The sequence below is a fragment of the Oncorhynchus masou genome, chromosome 29, assembly GCF_036934945.1.
Source record: "Oncorhynchus masou masou isolate Uvic2021 chromosome 29, UVic_Omas_1.1, whole genome shotgun sequence".
NCBI classification, from domain to species: Eukaryota; Metazoa; Chordata; class Actinopteri; order Salmoniformes; family Salmonidae; genus Oncorhynchus; species Oncorhynchus masou.
The window spans coordinates 65,884,373-65,904,458 of NC_088240.1; the positions used below are offsets into that span (position 1 = coordinate 65,884,373).

The 20,086-nt window shown below is 41.3% G+C and overlaps 1 protein-coding gene across 1 annotated transcript in view; it reads right to left on the reverse strand.

The window, feature by feature from the left end:
- The window catches only part of LOC135520317 (atrial natriuretic peptide receptor 1-like), a 60,039-nt gene extending 46,570 nt beyond the window's left edge, over positions 1 to 13,469 (reverse strand). The window contains exons 1-2 of the mRNA XM_064945764.1: positions 12,620 to 13,469; positions 10,762 to 11,536 (exon numbers count right to left, since the gene is read on the reverse strand). Coding sequence (XP_064801836.1) covers positions 10,762 to 11,527 — 766 coding nt within the window. The 5' untranslated portion in view covers positions 11,528 to 11,536; positions 12,620 to 13,469. The remainder of the gene's footprint in view (positions 1 to 10,761; positions 11,537 to 12,619) is intronic.
- Between the last annotated feature and the right edge of the window lie 6,617 nt (positions 13,470 to 20,086).

Consider the following 20,086-nt stretch of genomic DNA (forward strand, 5'->3'; position numbering starts at 1 on the left):
CTTCCCTGGTTCTTGATTAACCATTACATTATCTAATTGCATTACAATTACAAATTGCAATATGCAGACAGTGGAAGTGAATCCAAATTAATATTTTTATGCGGAATATTACTTAGAAACATTGCTGCTTGGCATACCTATTGGGATCTTTGGATGAAAGCAGGAAGACCAGTGTATGGGCACCCGAAGCTGGCACATTAAATGAGAATCATGTAACAGTATGTACCAGTAAGTACCAGTATGTCACTGTGTACTTCACTCCAAACAACCGCTCTATGTGTCCATGCAGTCACCATCCCACTGGACAAAAACTGGTTGAATCAACGTTGTTTTCATGTCATTTCAACCAACAACTTTGCAAAAAGTCATCAACTTAAAAGTATTTTGGGAATGTTTGTCTTTTTTTCACCCAATTTCTCACCCAAATCCAATGACATGGTTCAAATTTTGGTTCACTTCTTGTTAGTTGACAATCCAATCAAATGTAAATCAAAATACTTTGACAACACTTGTGCCGAGTGGGATATCTATAAGTTAACACTATTGAGATATTATACTTATGTTAGACTGTGGCTACTATCAACCCATTCATAATGAATTTCTGTTTTTCTTCACTTGCCATCATAGCCACAGCACACGAAACAAACCCAATAGACTTTCTTGAAAGGTGGGATAAAATCAGCAAGAGCCTCTTGTATCGCAGCTTAGGCCTGCAGGGATCTGACCAGAAATATGGTATTGTTAATCTGATGACTCAAAAGACAATTTCAAAAGCTTTAGATGGATATATACTGACACAAACAAACAACACAAACAGGTTGGGGAGCCTTGGGAAATGCCCCAGGGAGAAAAGACATGGTCAATTCAACAGTGGAACTGACTTTCAGATCAAAGATGAGATGGTACAAGAGGCCACACCAGAGCTTTGAATTAAAGTTAGAGTCCCACAGTCTATTGGTTTTATAATAATTTTGCAATTTCTGTCTGTGGGGGAACCTTGCCTTAGTTCAATATTTCCATCATAGTGTGAACAAACCATTAGGTTTACCCTACCATAAAGACTCCTTATATAAAAGGCTCTGACCACGACAACTATTTAAAATTGGTACAAGACTTCCCAAACATTTCCTTGATTCCATCCTGAGATGATAACAGGCCTTATCCCTAACATTTCCACATCGAGGTAAACTACTGTACTCTCTAAATTAATTGTGAGTGCTGAAAATGGTGGAAGACAGTCTAAACAGGGTCAGCTTTCAAAATGTAAAATGCTCTATGCTAATTGAGAGATACAAGAGTCTTGAATTTAGTCCTGTGCTATCTCTCTCTAAGAACAAATGTTGAAGGTTGTGTTGTTTTTTATGACACATCAAGTTCTGACATCATGATTTTCCTCAGCATGAGATGTACTCAGAGAGTCTGCGTGCATGTGCATGTGTTCATGCTAGACACCCTGGGAATTAATCGTCCCAAAATGTGGTAGAGAAGTCTGTGGATTTGTCCCAGGCATGGAACTACCAGCCATGACTAAACTACAATCCAGTGTCTAGTTTAGAGCATTTATTTTCTAAACACTCTTAGAAAAAGGGTTCCAAAAGGGTTCTTTGGCTGTCCACATAGGATAACCTTTTCTTGGTTCCATATAGAAACCTTTCTGGTTTCAAAGATATTCTACCTGGAACCAAAAGGGTTCTTCAAAAGGTTATTCTATTGGGACAACAGAAGAACGCTTTTAAGTTCTAGATAGCACCTTAATTTCAAGAGTGTACATCCAACATAATACAGAAAACATCGAATTATACAATGTCTAACTATAAAAAGCTTTGTTAGATGTTAAACTAGGATGGGAGTGCATTCAAAGCTGAACCATTATGGCAGAAGCAGCCTCCGTCCCTCCCAGGATTCCAGACTCCACCTGTGATGAACAGCAGGCCTCACGAAGATAACTCAATGTGTGTGTTGACTCATCTGTGTGTAATCATGCAAACCAACAAATCTAAAACCAACCACAACCATCACCACTACCATCTCCCCCAGGCTCGAAGGCAAACTTATAGGCCTACATGTCTGACTCCCCTCCTTCTCCTTGCCTCTCCAGGATTCCAGGATATTAATTTTTAACTAATGCCAGATGGACTGGGCCGAGGGGGCTGAGGGGGAGTAAAGGGAAAGGCAAGGCTGGGTACGGCCTTGTGGGTAGTTTAGTTCAGCATGGCCACCTTCTGCCTCAGCAACCATAGCGACAGGAGGAGGCGAGCTAGATGAGATGGAAGCTCCAGGGTCTTGCGTCACCCCTTTTGGGAAGTCCAAGCTATGGGGTGAAGGGGTCATGTCGAGGCAAGGGTGATGTCAACAACCCCACAGAGTTACAGGTCCCTCTTAACACTGGGATAACAAGCTCAACTGCCAAAACTCTCTCGCTCATCAACATTTTCTACAATCTCTACAAAGATCTGCCACCATGAAAGGTAATTGAAAAATCACCCCCTCCCTTTCGCAAGTAGTGTGATGTTCTTAACTGTGTATAGACATTTCTTTATAGACAGGTAATCCCATTGGGATGAATTGAGTGCTCCTATCTCGTCAAGCAATTGGGTGCTGTACATTTCCTCAACTAATGATTAACAACCCAAGCGTTGCTTTTGGATATGCAGTGTATAGCTTTTCTACTCGCATACTGTACTCTCACTAACTTATAGAAGTTATGTAATCACTGGGCATGTGGGTGTGTGTAGTGAGAAGGAAAATATATTTTCTTTGGAAGTGATTATCTTTACTGTATGGCTTTGACAGTAGATAGTTTCTCATCAATAAGATGAATGGGACTGATACTGAACCAGCTCTGAAGGTGGGGGGGAGGAGAGCAAAGAGAAGGGCAAAATAAAGGTGGAAAAGAGAGGGGGTGGCAACAGGAGAACTGTGTCCAAATGGGTCCGTCATTTTAGTGATACATTTAAGTCATATATTTGCTAACATCAAAGTCCAAATGAAAAATCACTTTCACACAAGTCACCCCAGAAACGTTAAATTCAGGTCAGCAATGTGTGTGAATATACAGTTAAAGTCGGAAGTTTACATACACTTATGTTGGAGTCATTAAAACTGTTTTTTCAACTGCTCCACAAATTTCTTGTTAACAAACTATAGTTTTGGCAAGTCGGTTAGGACATCTACTTTGTGCATGACACAAGTAATTTTTCCAACAATTGTTTACAGACAGATTATCTCACTTATAATTCACTGTATCACAATTCCAGTAGGTCAGAAGTTTACTGTGACTTTAAACAGCTTAGAAAATTCCAGAAATTATGTCATAGCTTTAGAAGCGTCTGATAGGCTAATTGACATCATTTGAGTCAATTGGAGGTGTACCTGTGGATGTATTTCAAGGCCTACCTTCAAACACAGTGCCTCTTTGCTTGACATCATGGGAAGATCAAAAGAAATCAGCCAAGACCTCAGAAAAATATTTGTGGACGTTCACAAGTCTGCGTCATCCTTGGGACCAATTTCCAAATGCCTGAAGGTACCACGTTCATCTGTACAAACAATAGTACGCAAGTCTAAACACCATCAGACCACGCAGCCGTCATACCGCTCAGAAAGGAGACATGTTCTGTCTCCTCGAGATGAACGCACTTTGGTGTGAAAAGTGCAAACCAATCCCAGAACAACAGCAAAGGACATTGTGAAGATGCTGGAGGAAACGGGTACAAAAGTATTGCTCTGTTTGTGTGCAAACAGTCAGCTCTGTTTGTGTGCAGTCAATTGGGTTGCTTGATAGCGACGGCAGACACACACACACACACACACAATGTGGGGAAGATTACTGCTCCAGATGTTAAAAACAGCTAACCAAAGAGCTGTCCTGAAATAAACGCTGCTCCTTCCACACACAGCATTAATTTATTGATTAGTCTATGTAGGCTTAGCTCTTCAGAGGAGAACTACTCCTACTGTGGCCTATATGAAATGGCGTTTAATTAGTGACGCTACAAGCTCTGAAACCTTGAAGTAGTTGTTTTGCTTGTCCTGCAAGGGCCACGGCTTTTGTGGAGCGATAGGTAACGATGCTTCCTGGGTGACAGTTGTCGACGTGTTCATAGGGTCCCTGGTTCGAGCCCAGGTTGGGATAACCAGAGGAACGGAAGCTACACTGTTACACTACTAATACAGAGACAGCGATTTGTTATTCCCAGAAAAACTTTTTCTGACAGGAAATAACATTTACAGGTTCATTTTAAGGAATTAACACCAAAATAATTGACAAGAAGTGCAGTCAACTGTGTGAATCCACTCATAAAATATGTATGAACAGTGGACTGAAGGAAATCCTTCACAAGATTCAACTCTTCCTTTCTTTATAAGATTATCTCATAAAAACATAATGATCAATTATTGTAATTATGGTCATGGTTATTGCATCTGATAAATGCTGTGCTCGTGAAAGGACTTGGGTGAAGCAAAAGGCAGATTTTTTGTTGTTGTTGACATTTCACACACCATGTACACCCACCCAGTCCACCGGGCTTAGCTCTTCTGCAAGTTATATGATGAGTTACCAATGTTGAGTTATTTAAACCCTTAAACTTGATCAATATTCAATACACCATCATCTCCATCCTGCTCCCTGCAGTGCAGCAGTGGTAGGTTGGTAAGGATCCTATTTTGAAAGGAGCTGGAACAAGGGATCAAAGTGCTCAATCAGCAAATGGGCTTTCTGAGCCCATTTGTAGTGATCCTATAAAATCAGTTTTATTTAATTTTTTTTGCCCATTTTGTTTTCCCTATTTTCAGGTTTTCATTTTCAAAATATTGTTTTTGTTATACAAAAACAACAACTCCTCATGAGGGGCCACCAGTTGCTCACGGGTCTGCACACCCACATCCATGTGTAACAAGTTGAGATAGCTCGCCGCTAAACTAATTTAGCAATCTAAAATAACTTTAGTTGACATGGGCTAATTGACTGACTATCAGTGACGGACAAATAGGGTTGCAAAGGGTCGGAAACTTTTCTGTAAATTTCTGGAAATGTTCCATGGGAGCCCTGTAATTTGGGGAATTTTGATTAAATTCATCAAAAAAGTTAGTAACCTTTTTTGTGGGATAGACAAGGCAATTCTAGGTCTTGTGGCATATTTTTGTTAAACTATCCCCAATTCAATGGAATTGCAACCCTCTGCATGCACAGTGCATATTTTTGTTAAACTATCCCCAATTCAATGGAATTGCAACCCTCTGCATGCACAGTGCCTTCTTCCATCACCTGTACAGCTGATTCTCAAGATCCTGCACAATAATGAGATGCTATTGAACCCACACTACTACACTGTCTGAGCCAAGGACTACATGCTTTCTGGTAAGTTTTGATTACAATACTGGGTGGGTCATATTTTATATGACATACATTCTTTTTTTGTTAACTAGTGAATAGTATCCTACAGCAAAGTGTGTTTAAATAATTTCTAAGGTGTTAACAATTTCTGCTAGTTAGTTTTTGCTACTATGTGTGTTTTAGCTTGCAAATTGAGGAGTGTTAATTCACCTGTTTACATATATGTTTCATTTTAAAACATTTATCTTACAAAGGAGTTGTTTAATCTAACTGCTTAACTATTTTTGTTTGTTTTACTCATTTTTTTCTCATCTTTACGGGAAAATGTGTGGAGATATTTCACTGCAGCTAACGTAGACTGAAAAGCTGTGTACATTTTCAAATACTGTGCCAAATCATATGAGAAGAATGCAATGAAGATGCAGAATCATCTGGCCAAGTGCATAAAGTATCCTCAGCGTTCACAACAAGCAACCTCTGACAACGGTCCCTCTACTTCTATTCGAGGTGAAAATGATAAATCAGACACCTTATCCATAGCAACAGCTCATGGTCCTCCTGGAATCAGAAGTATTTTTGACTCAATGGAGGAACGTAGTCAGAGAAATGCTGATGAATGTCTTGCTCGAGCTGTGTACGCAACTGGTTCACCTCTGATGCTCACAGGAAATGTGTATTGGAAGAGATATCTGAATGTTCTTCGCCCAGCATACACCCCTCCAACCAGACATGCTTTATCTTCTCATTTGCTGGATGCAGAGTACAACAAAGCTCAAGTGAAGGTCAAGCAAATCATAGAGAAAGCAGACTGTATTGCAATCATCTCTGATGGGTGGTTGAATGTTCGTGGGCAAGGAATAATTAACTACATCATCTCCACCCCCCTCAACGAGTATTCTACAAGAGCACAAACACAAGGGACAACAGACACACGGGTCTCTACATTGCAGATGAGCTGAAGGCAGTCATCAATGACCTTGGACCACAGAAGGTATTTGACAGAATGCACTGGTGACAGAATGCTGTGAACATGAAGGCTGCTTGGTCTAAAGTGGAGGAGTCCTACCCTAACATCACACCCATTAGCTGTGCTGCTCATGCATTGAATCTGCTCCTCAAGGACATCATGGCACTGAAAACAATGAATACACTCTACAAGAGAGCCAATGAAATGGTTAGGTATGTGGAGGGTCATGAAGTTATAACAACAATCTACCTCACCAAGCAAAGTGAGAAGAATAAGAACACCACATTGAAGCTGCCGGTCAACACCTATTGGGGTGGTGTTGTCATCATGTTTGACAGTGTCCTGGAGGACACGAAGTCTCTCCAAGAAATGGCCATATCACAGTCTGCCGATATGGACAGCCCCATCAAGAGGATCCTCCTGGATGATGCACTTTGGGAGAGAGTGGTAAGCAGCCTGAAACTCCTGAAACCTATAGCAGTAGTCATTGCACAGATTGAGGGAGACAATGCCATCCTGTCTGATGTTCAGACTCTGCTTGCAGATGTAAGAGAAGAAAAAATGCGTACTGCCCTGCCCACTTTACTGTTGCTCCAAGCAGAGGAAACTGCAGTTCTGAAATGCATCAAAAAGCGTGAAGACTTCTGCCCGAAGCCCATACATGCCACAGCGTACATGTTGGACCCCAAGTATGCTGGCAAGAGCATCCTGTCTGGTGCAGAGATCAACAAGGCCTATGGTGTCATCACTACCGTCTCTCGCCACCTTGGCCTGGATGACGGCAAGGTTCTTGGCGGTCTGGCGAAGTACACTTCCAAGCAAGGGCTTTGGGATGGAGATGCAATATGGCAGTCGTGCCAACATATCTCATCAGCCACCTGGTGGAAGGGACTTTGTGGATCTGAGGCTCTTTCCCCTGTTGCCTTAATCATCCTCCAAATCCCACCAACATCAGCCGCCTCAGAACGCAACTGGTCCTTGTTTGGGAACACACACACCAAAAGCATGCAATAGGCGGACCAATACAAGGTTTGAAAAATTGGTGGCCATCCGGGCAAATGTGAGGCTTTTTGAGCCTGACAACGAGCCATCCTCAACAAGGTTGGAAAGTGACAGTGAAGATGAGGCCTCAGAGTCTGATGTTCAAGAGGTGAACATTGAGGTGGTCCAGAGAGAAGACACGGAAGCCTGAGAGGAAGACAACCAAAGATTTAGTTTCTAGACTATCATTTTACAGAATAGTCAACTCATTTAATTAAAGTTCAATATGTAACTAAATTGTTTTTTAAATTTCTATTTGAAGGATTCAATCATTTGCAATTATGTCTACTTATGATAAGGTAAATTGTTTATGTTTCTGTCTCGATATGATATGGTAAATATATCCAATGCAAAAAAAATCTACATTTAAATGGTATTTATATTAATATCGTTAATTCCCATATATTCCCAATACATCCCAAGGAAAATATCCACCTCTGATTATCATGTACTAAACCTACTAACAAAACAAGAGAAAAACTGCTGATCCACAACCATATTTTGAAATTGCACCTTGTATATTCTAGTATTCTAAATCACAACAGAAAGTTGAGACCTCGACCTATCCCTGTTCTAAAACCACAACAATGCTTAAACCACATGAGGAGACCACTTTAAAGGTCTGTGGAAAATCTAAGACATTTTCATTTTTGGGTGTAGACACACACACACAAGGAGATATGAGAGACCACACTTTCAGTCTTTTCTCCTGGATTATTGTTAAGGCCCCTGAAGCAATAATGAAACCAGTCCAAAACAATACAAGCCATGTTCTTTTTCAGTAAAAGGGACAATTGGGTGAAGCAACAGTTGTTGAGACAATGAATGCACCCAAACAACAGATCGAGGTCCCTGCAGCACGCAAACCGTCTCTGGTGTCATTTCCTCATCATAATGGTGTGCGTATTTATTTATTGCTCCCTAGGGATGGCGGCAGGGGGTGGTGAGGTGGGGGAACATATTGTGAAAGGCTTCCTCTCTCTTGATGAGTGCTGAGGAAAAGGTCACAGCACTGCTGGTGAGTGTGACAGATGTGTGTCTATGTGTTACGGTGGGCTGGGGAGGCTGTTACAATATCTTTTCGCACCACACACACATTTTTATTTTGCACATTGAGCACTCCTGACCCTCACTCTCTCCAACCATAGCGTGAGATCGGTGTTGGTGTTGTTGCGGTATTACTTGTCTCTGAGCTGAGAAGAGCAATGCATAATATCTGAATATAAAGCAGGTCTATCTGATCCTCAAACCATCTTCTGTTCTGAAACAAACTGACAACAACATGTAAATCAACTGCTGATTGTGTGCTCTGACAGAATAGAGTTACAATCAGGAACATAATCAGGAAGTATTTTTGTACTCATATACTGTGTAGGCTAACCCAAATGTTCCACTTGCTACTTTTCTTAAGTCATATTTCCACTATAAATCGTCCATGGATATTCTTTTAAATGGAGTTGTACAAATGGCTGTTTCAAGCATTGGAGATTTGCTGATAAATAAATGGGAGTTTAGTTTATTTTGATTCCTAACTGGGCCATGGCAGAGGTTATATTCAGGAAACAGCCTTTTTACCAAATTATTATTTATATTTTACACCGGTCCCAATCTAATGAAACATTGCATTTGCATTGCATTTTCCAGGCAGGTGTATGAGCAATAAAAAACATATGTCTACGAAGGTTTTTGGGTTAAACATTTCCCGACTGTTAATGCTAAATAGACACTTTAAAGTGGGAATCAGTAGTTTAAAAAATAAAGTAATCTCTGTTTCGGTACAAATCTGAGGGATGGGCCTGGAGAAATGTAACCACTCTCAAATTCATAGACAGAACTATGGATGCCAGGACTGACCATCCATGATATTAAAATAATAGATTTAACCATGTTTTGCAGCTATATAGTTTATATTTACTTTGTTTACAAACACTGGAGTAAAACAAGCTTGTATTTTGGGTTCTGATGGGGTATGGCAGTTGGACTAAGCTCATGAGGCATTTATAAGTTATATTCTTCAAGAATCAATGGGTACATATAATTAATTTATCATTTCAAACATGGATGTAGCAACTGCAGATTGCCCCTTTAACCTAAATACATAAAACAACTCATAAGTTCTGCGCACACAGGTCAACTGCACTCCATCAAAATGCATGGCTTAGTGTGGCCATTCTACCAGATCTCAGTTAAAAAACCTTAACTAAAAGCCATAATCAATCACACCATGATGCCTGTGAATTTGGAATAAGCCAAAGACAACAGTCTTCTGGTGCTCCATAAAGTACACATTTGGATCCATGTAACCAAAACAACGAAGTTCACAGTGTGAAAACAAAAAGAAACATGGTAAGTCACGCATGCTTTCTTGTTGAACAGAAATACTCATATTTAGTACTTGTTCCAGGACATGGATTACCTCTGTTTTGTTTGAACAAATCCCTAATTTGACTAAATCCATAATTTGCTCACCTCTGGTTAGATATGATGAACTGCAGACCAACAAAAAGCAAAGGGCCAGGGTAATTAGCCCAATGACAGTCTGTTTAGCAGGAAATACCTACAGATCTGATATGTTGACTGCAGCTCCCTTATAATGTCGCAGGGCTCTTGACCTCTGTTAATATATGTGTTCTCTGGAGATGTTTTTATACCCGTGTGGGAACGGGAGAGGGAAGCTCATAGAGAACCAATCGAGAGGCTTATCTATCTATTTGTTGACTCACTTGACTTTGCAAAGAAAGTGATAGATTGGAGTAGCAATGGATTATATTTGCTTTGTACTCACTGTGTCCATTTCCTCAAAGGCAGCAGAAGGGTAAACTGAACCAAAATACAGTGAAAACAATTTGAGGGGTTTCATAAAACTGCTGTATCATCTAATGACGCCGATCTTATTATCTCTGTCTGTCCTGAGGACAGGCCATTTGCAGCAGTGAGTTGTCTGATCTGCCCAGCATCGATTGAGCTCATAATTCTTGCTCAGGCTGCCAGGGCATCCATGCCCTGCAGCAAGGATCAAAAGCTAATATCCACGCATAACAAGCCCTGCTGCTAAGAATCATTCAGAGGGCAGGAACCATCAAATATCATAGGTAATAAGTGAAACACATACACACACACACACACACACAATCTTAAATATGAAAACAAGCACATACAGTTTAGCTATTTTTGTACAGCTGTGTCAACAAAGAAATCTATGTCATGAGGGCTTAGGCTGAATAAATAACATGCTCCAAGAAGGTTCTTTTCAGGCTGTTCTTAGGCTGACAAGCCTAACCATAATGAAATAAGTTCCAGACAGAAATTAAAACGAAAAGACACCGTACCAACCCAATGAACATTAACAGATTTGCTCTCACAATATGTAGTATACAAAGCTGTGAATAAAGTGTAGTGAATATAGGGGACCCACCTCGGCCATCTTGCTTGATGTTGTGGAGCAGGTCAGAGTAGTTGACTGGTCCAGTGTTCTCCTCAAACACCAGGTCCACCGAGGTGATGTTGTTCAAGTGCAGCTCTGTGTAGAGGCCCTCCACAGCGAAGTAGCACGGTCGGTCGTCCTTCTTGTTATCACTGAACATGAGCAGCACCTGCTCCTTCCACTCAAAGTGCTTGCAGATATGGAGGCCGAACTTGCCCAGCTTCTTGTGCGTGGGGCCCGTGTTGGTGATGGACGGGTACATGTTGATTCCGTTGAAGCCCACGGCTGGGGCGCCCGCCGTTACCATGGGGATGTCCCAGTGGGTGGTGAAGAGGCCCACTGGGGAGGAGGTGTAGTCACAGCCCGGCCCAATGAAAGCCCAGGGGTCGTGGGCGAACTTGAGGTCAACAGCCATGAGTGGGGCGATGGACTCAGAGCAGATGCCCTCCTCATTCTCGCTGTTCTCAAACACGTAACCCAGGTGGTGGCCAGGGAGGAGCGCTGGGTCAGTGTTGATGGTGTCAATGGCTCGTTCCAGAGCCGGACCCACACGGGGCCAGGCCCAGGGGTAGGCAGTGTTTCTCTGTGGTAGGATGATGGCCAGCGTAATGTTCCGGTGCTGCCGATGGTCCTGGTGCTCTCTGGGGCGTCGGTGTGAATCACGGTGCCGGGAGGACCTGCCAGACTGGACCCACTGGAGACAGGCACCCAGCAGCAGAAGAAAAACCAGCAACAGTTTCTCTCCCTGCATCCTCATCCTGTTAGGCTGTTGAATAATGTCCTTGTGAATTATTTATCCTGTTGAGCTTAATTAAGAGGGAGACATAGGGAGACTATTGTACACACACACACACACACACAAAAGGCTCAGTTTGGAGTCTCTTCATGTCTGTTCAACTCTGTTCAAAGAGCTGTTTTTCTTCATCACAGCTGAATTCCCTCAAACTATTTTTCTTCATGTCACGTTTGAGTGGCCTTTGCACTACCATGTTATAGAACATATATGAGAGGGTGACTCCCTTATACCAGACTGGAGTTACTGAGTTACTGGGCAGTTCTGTCCCCTCAAATCAGATTTATACTCAGGAGTTGAGAATATAAACGGAATAATTAACCATGCATCAAAGAATGTCAACGTGTGTGACAACATACTTGTCACAGCTCCCTTTAGTAAGTTATGGTGAAGGTGAACTTTCCTAGACAACTACATGGTTGTTAATTGCATCTATCAAACTGGTAGACCATTAAGCTTGCACCTGAAAGAATATGCAGTGATTTAATTGTTTAACTGCACTCGTTGAGATTTGTTTGGCATCAAAGCCCGGTACACCAACAAATACCTAAACAATGGAGCAATAATCGAAAGTGCTTTGCATGGCATTTTCAAATGCTTGTAGGCTAGATAGAGCAGTGTTCAGTCCGAGGGCAAAGACTTTTATTAATTTGATGCTATAGGCTAACGTTACATCTTGTTTATAAAGTATTTTATCAAAAACAAAAACAATTGAGTCATAGGGCGCTTAGGGCTATGATAAACTCATGTCTGAAATCAGATAAATGATTTTTCTAGCAGATAACAAATATTTAGAACTTCTAAATGTATACATAACAAAACCTTAAAACGTTATAAGGAGGGTATACCTGTTTGTTTGTTTTCCAGCTAACGTTATTAGCCTTATATTAGGCCTAAAGATTTGTTCTCACATCATAGCCTAACGTTACACTCAAAAGTCATTTTGGAGTACATGTGGTGCACTGTCTGGCTGTAGGCGATATAATTTAACATGGATTAAAATGTGTTGCAGCTACAAAAACATATTTGACATTTGCCTAAATACAATACAATTACCTTAAATTGAGTTTACTCCCTCCATGTCAAGCTCCGGTTTATGCCGACGTCTTGGCATCTGTGACTGTCAGTGACTGAGGTGAAATATCAGCTGGGAGGCGGTTCACAAAAGCGGGGGATATCGGCCCAAAAAAACATCAATGAAGTTTTTCCTTTTAGTGCGCACAAAGAAACCAGAATAAGATAAATAGGAGAATCAACAGAATGAATGCACAGCCACAGTCAGTAATTTGAGAGGTACTAGCTCCCACCTCTTATTACCAAAGAAAACAGACTGGACAAAGTTGGCGTTGGCTTTCCTGATTCAATTATTTTAGGCTAAGCAAAGACAGTCCTTGATTATTTGCTGTGTCAGACAAAGTAGCATATCTCTGCAGAAAATGTGCCTGTTGTTTCATAGTTGTAGCATGAGAACATTTTGCCTCAATTAGAAAATATTCCAGGGAAAGGCTAGCAAAGTACCAGCACTGCTCAGCACCTTTAGCTGTGTTCCAGGTCCACAACTCAGGGAAGCTGATTCTATGCCTGCATGGGTCAGCTGTTGAACTCCAGGGTCAGGAAATCACACGGCATCAGGTAAAGAACACGAGATGACAACTGCCGTCACACACCAAGAAAATCCTCTACAACCACAGGTCAAATAAACACGCACACACACTCTCTGCCTCCCTTCGTCTGGTCTGAGGGTGTGTCCGGCTCCTCACACAGCTGTATATCCCTGTGTCTGTGTGTGTATGTTTGGTTTCATGCCAGTATCCCTTGTACTCTGTATATTTCAGCGTTACGCTGGATAGCTTGAGGCTATCCATATGAGGCTAAGTTCCATATGAGGCAGCCTTGGCCAGTCGGAGTAGAGACTGACTGCCTGGCGCTGGAACAGTGTGTATGTGCTTGTATGAAAGTGTGTGTGTTCACCTCGTGGCGGCGTCTTACTCATTCATGCACAGGGGTAGGCTTTCGTTTCCACTGGAGCGGGAGGGAAGGAGAGAGAATGCGAGAAATGAGGAGTGGATCTATACAAATATTTATTCTCAAGCAATTAGCACAATGGTAAATAATTCTACCACAAAGGAGCTGTATTTAAAAGCATGTCCAACAGTCTATGTTGAAAGAAATGTTACCAGTTGTTGAGTGCATGCATCTTTCTCATAAAATATCGGGGGTTGAACATGTATATCAGGTTACACACACACAGTAGGTTTACATGGACAGTAATAATTCTATATTGAACTGATTATGGCAGTAGGCAGATTATGCAATAGTCATTTAAACACATTACTCTGTTTATCTTAATCGGCGTAAAGTCAAAACCTAAGTAAGCATACACCAATTAAAACACCAGCAATCTTTCGAATTATGTAGGCCTAAACACCGACGTTCCAGCTGTGTATTTGATCTGCGGAGGTGCTAGCACCAACCGAGAGAGCCTCCCTCTTTGAAATGAGTTCGAAACAACAGAATGTATGCGTTTAGTAGTTTTCACAAACAAACGTTATATGCCCGAACTCAGAATCAAAAATGCTTTCCAAAAATAGCACAGTCACAATGGTAGAACATTTCTTTTGATTGATGATCTTCTGCATTTATCAGTGTGTCATCAGGTAGCCTGGTTTCAGATGTGTCCATGTAAATAGGATTATTAGGGAAAATCGTTCTTCTTGCAAAGCATATAGGTTAATTAACCTAACGTTTTAATCGAACTGTTATATTAATCTGACTATCCACAATAATGTCATTATTGTGTGCAGGTAACCATACTCATATAGCGAGCGAATATTGTTTTCTGATTCAATTGTTTGTGACATGTGAAGGCAGTGGTCAGGGCCGCCAACTACTGCATTTGGGGCCACGGGCAACGACCTCCAGGGGCCCACAGAGAGGTTCAGGAAATCTGATAACTTCCTGCATTTCAACACATATTGCCATGGTGCAGAGATTTTTTTTGTTTTAAAGCACTTTTTCTGTAATTCTACCCCGTTGTCACAGGGCAGGGGGAAAATTAGCTGTTTTACAGCTCATCTCATGCTTTTGTTTACATTTTGCCTTTAGGCTGAGGCAAAATGTTGCAATTTTAAAGCTCATTTCCTGCAATGCTACACATTTTTCAATCATATGCTATCTGGGGGCCCCTGACACTGGAGGCCGGGCCCCCCGGGGTACGTGCTCTGCACACCCGTTCGGTAATCCGGCCCTGATCTTTGGAGGCATGATCTATTCGTGGTCAATCTGCCACTGAGCTGAATCCCTCACCTTGGGATCATTACAGCTATTAGCTTTAAAACTGAAACATGTTCTCTCAGCCTCAGGGAGCCTAGCAGGTTAAGACATTGGTTCCAATCCCTGAGCCGGTAAAGTGGGAAAATCTGCTGTTCTGACCTTGAGCAAGGCAGTAAACTGCTCCTTGGGGGCCGATGAAGTGGATGTCGATTAAGAACGCCCCTCGCACCTCTCTGATTCAGATGGGTTGGGTTAAATGCAGAAGACACATTTCGGTTAAATGCATTCACTTGTGCAACTAACTACCTATCCCCCTTTCCCTATTTTGTGCATGTCAAGTCATAACTCTCACTCGTGTAAAATGTATGATTGTCATATCTTTTCAAAAATGCTTTCCACCCATCTTCATTGTGTCAAGACATAATCGTTGCTTTGTGACTGACTGACAACCTACTGCCATTCCTTCACCATCAGGCATATGTAATAGCAGAGAGACATTTCTTGAGACTTGGCGTGGGAAGATTATAATAGTCATTGCCTTCCGATATTATATTTAAAATAAAGCTAGGGCACCATACATTATAAGCAAGCTGTGTAGGTGAAGCAAAATGCTTGAGTGAAAATTGCATTCTGTACATTTCCATGTGAATGCCATGAACATTGTGGCCCCCTTAATCCTTCCTCTGTTCCCTGAAAAGCTGTAGAATCCTACAGTCTTTTCCTCACCCTAATGTCTTCCTTCCCCCTCACATTTTTGTGGTATTCTTTCTCTAGGGCTTATCTTTCCTCTCACCCAACAGCAGTTTACAGAGCAATAAACTCAACAAATCCATTTGACAAATAAAAAAATAATTATAGGAGAAAAACAAGGAAGGGAGACGCCCCTCGTAAATCACATTTGCCAGTGAACTGGCTTTCAACCAAGCGGTTTATCTCCCTTGTGGCCAATCTGGTAAACCGTGGGGTGTTGGGTTGAGCGTGCAGAGATTAACACAGAGACAGGGAGGTTCTAGTCAGCAAACACGATTTTACTAGGCAATAAAATAAACATAACAACGAAATCACGTAGATTTGGCTTGGTCCTTCTTCTTAGCTTCTGTTATGTGTCGGTCTCTCTGTTATTCCCGCGGTGTGCCACAGTGCTCCTTTTATGGCCTCCATGGCTCCCTAATTAACTCTGCTTGGAGCCATGCGTGTCGGGGTGCCCAACCCGTGTACTCCCAGTAGAGGGAGCCAAGTCCCCTTTTTTCCTCCAAACATAACAATGGTCATTATGGCCAAACAGTTCTATTTTTGTTTCATCAGACCAGAGGACATTTACGATTTGTCCCCATGTGCAGTTGCAAACCGTAGTCTGGCTTTTTATGGCGGTTTTGGAGCAGTGGCTTTTTCCTTGCTTTCAAGTTATGTCGATATAGGACTCATTTTACTGTGGATATGGGTACTTTTGTACCTGTTTCCTCCAGCATCTTCACAATGTCCTTTGCTGTTGTTTTTTGTCCTTTGCACTTTTCGCACTAAAGTACATTCATCTTGCTCAGCAGCAGGACAACATTTTTTTTACCTTGTCAGCTCAGGGATTCGATCCAGCAACCTTCCAGTTACTGGCCCAACGCTCTAACCACTAGGCTACCTGCCGCCCCTAGGTGCACCTTGTGCTGGGGACAATGAAAGGCCACTAAAATGTGCAGTTTTGTCAGTCAATACAATGCCACAGATGTCTCAAGTTTTGGCATGCTGACTGCACGAATTGAATGTTAATTTCTCCATCATCGTTTTAGAGAACTTGGCAGTATGTCCAACCAGCCTCAAAACCACAGACCACGTGTAACCACGCCAGCTCAGGACCTTCAAATGCAGCTTCTGCACCTGCGGGATCGTCTGAGACCATCCACCCGGACAGCTGATGAAACTGAGGAGTATTTCTGTCTGTAATAAAGCCCCTTTGTGGGGAAGAACTCCTTCTGATTGGCTGGGCCTGGCTCCCAAGTGGGAGGGCCTATGTATGTTGCATATTGTGTTTATATTTTTGTTCAGTATAGTTCCACTTTGACATTATGGGTTATTGTGTGTAGGCCAGTGGCAAACAATCTCTATTTAATCCATTTTCATTTCAGGCTGTAACACAAAATGTGGAAAAAGTCAAAGGGTGTGAATGATTTCTGAAGGCACTGTATTTTGTGCTAGCACAGACTAGCAGATGCTTCTATATATCCTTTTTACTTGCTTGATCACTGAATATTTCATATTCAACCATGACCTTTACATCAAACCCAACGGGTAACAAGAAAACCATGTCTTGTTCCACTACAGACTAGGGAAATCATGTTGCGCTCTGGCACTGTGCCACCATAGCATTGGATTTTATTTCCTCTGTCTATCTTAGCACGTTTCCATCCACCATTTTTATGTGAGTAAAGTCATATTGAACAAAAAAAATCACGACAGCTTTGATGGAAACAGGAAGTTTCGGTACAAATGAAGTATGCAAGAAATGATGGTGGAAAATCCTTTATGTGCAAATATTGAATACTCATATTATCGAAGCAAATTTAGAGTCACTCAATGATATGGCGGTTGGTCTATGACTTGTTAAACTATGACATTTATTAAGCTAAAGATTAAATACATTCTGATGAACTTCACAGGGTGGTGAAAGTGGACGATGATGTGCTTGATGCTCCTTTCCAACAAATATCGAGGGTCTTGACATGAACGGTGCTTGACTGCCATTTGACAAATAAAACTATTCTTGCTCTTATCCATAATAATCTCATTACGTAGACTAGCCTACCTGCACTGTATATGCAAGCTGTTGGCTAGAGTGCACTCGCCAAGACCAGAGTAGGTACATTTGACATTTAAAGCAACAGTTTTTGTGACAAAACTATCATTAGCATTGAAAATGCAATGGAAACACATTGAACTTTACATTTTTATTCAGTACATGAAAACGTTAGTGAAAAAGTACATTTTGTATGCACTATGTCATCACGTACTGATTTTTATCCGCAACAATTCAGTTTGTTGGAAACACCATTGGTGGGAAAATGTGCATATTTTGTTTATGCAGATTTGGGAATATTTGCATGAAAATCTGTCACCAATTGGATGGAAACCTAGCTATGTATACACACTATTTCATTTTCATCTATGGTTAATACTGTTGATTTTCACAATTTTTATCAACCTGTTCCTGCATTATATTTCCTTCCTCAGTTTTGCTAAAACAGTCCATGAAAGGGAGGGGTAAGTGGTGGGGAGGGAGGTCCGTCCATTAGTGGGTTAACAAAGTGTGAGAGTCTGTCATGTCAGCTTCCTCTCTGGTGACCTCTAGCCCTGCACCCCTCTCAAGTACAGATTACTGCACCACTCCTCAGGGCTCCATGCTAAACAAAACTAAGTGCGGCTTTGTTATTTATTAATGTACTGTTGTTTCCAGTATTGGGCTATTTTAGGATAAATAGGAGTACCCCCCAGTACAGCCAAGATATCCTATATATATGTTGTTAATTAGATTTATATCAATGACCATATCAGTAAAGATGTCATGTTACAATAGTTATGGGTGGCTGTTTTCCAGAATATCACCACATAAGAAGCTCATATAAAGTGAATTTTGTGCAGCATGAACAGATCACTTGTTTGGCAAAATGAACATGGCGTTGGGACAGCAGTATACCCTGCTGCAAATTAGGTTTCTGTTATGTCTCACTGTTGTTCCCATGAGATGCTGACTGGGAGGGAAGAAGAGAGTTCCTGAGTGAAAGAACAACTCAGTTTACTCAATCTGAGTCAGCATACTTACGTACTATTGTGTGTACAGATGAACGTGGTACATTCAGGCATTTGGAAATTGCTCCCAAGGATGAACCAGACTTGTGGGAGGTCAATTTATTTTCGGAGGTCTTGTCTGATTTCTTTTGATTTTCCCATGATGCCAAACAAAGAGGCACTGAGTTTGAAGGTAGGCCTTGAAATACATCCACAGGTACACCTCCAATTGACTCAAAGGATGTCAATTAGCCTATCGGAAGCTTCTAAAGCCATGACAATTTTCTAGAATTTTCCAAGCTGTTTAAAGGCACAGTCAAGTTAGTGTTAACTTCTGACCCACTGGAATAGTGATGAAGTGAATTATAAGTGAAATAATCTGTAAATCATTGCTGGGAAAATTACTTGTCTCATGGCACAAAGTAGATGTCCTAACCGACACGCCAAAACTGTAGTTTGAGTGTTTGAAAAATGAGCTATAACTTGAGCCTAAGTGTATGTTAACTTATACTGTATATTTTTTGCTATTCACGATTATCATTTGGCTGACCAACTACAGTCATCCAAAATCCATGACAGTCACAGGCCTACACACACACACACACACCTCTCGTCAAATACCAGCTCCAAAATGTCAAATGGGGTTAGAGGCTGTGAATTATAATTGTTTTGCCTCCAGTCATTTTACCTTTTTCTATTCTTATCAGAATGGCTCTGCTACAGCATAGCAACGGGATAGCCTCTGCTGAAGGCCAAATTCTATCATGCAAATTTAATTACATTGTCCCCAGTCACTGAATTCCAAAGACATAAATTGCTTAATTACATGTGTGGAAATTGGCTTATATGGACAGGGATAATTGAAATGTTTCTTACAGAAATATGGAAATCATATGCATACCCATTAAAAGGGAGCAGTTGAGATTGTGGAAATTAGACTAAAAGGACAACAGTTCACCTGACAAGGCATTCCAAACATTAGTTGATTTTATGTGGATTTTACATTTACTGTACTTTGCCACATTTGTTGGTAATGAAATCTAAAAATACACTGGATACATTCAGTAACATAAGAACATTCTTGGAAATTTTGTGGTAGGTGCAACATAAGACAAATATGGGTTTGAGTGAGAGGACTAACTGGTGTCTCCAACTGGCCACACCTCTACAAAGTGTGAACAGTTCCTAAATAATTTCAATGCACTTATGACTAAAAGACAAATCACCTTATAGTTGAAGACTTGAGTCTCCTAGCTCTGCCATTGAGGAACTAGAGCAAGAACACTTGTATGGAACACAGCCCTGCAGCCCCGCCTTTACACAATCAAAAAACAGCCCATTATAAATCACAATCTGGGTCAGGTGGGTATAATTTGAAAGCTTGTTCCATTGCCAACATGACTAGCAAAAAGATAAAATATCATCTTACAGTGCTTAGGCTTTCTCAAGACAATTCAAAGCAGGTCATAATTGGTG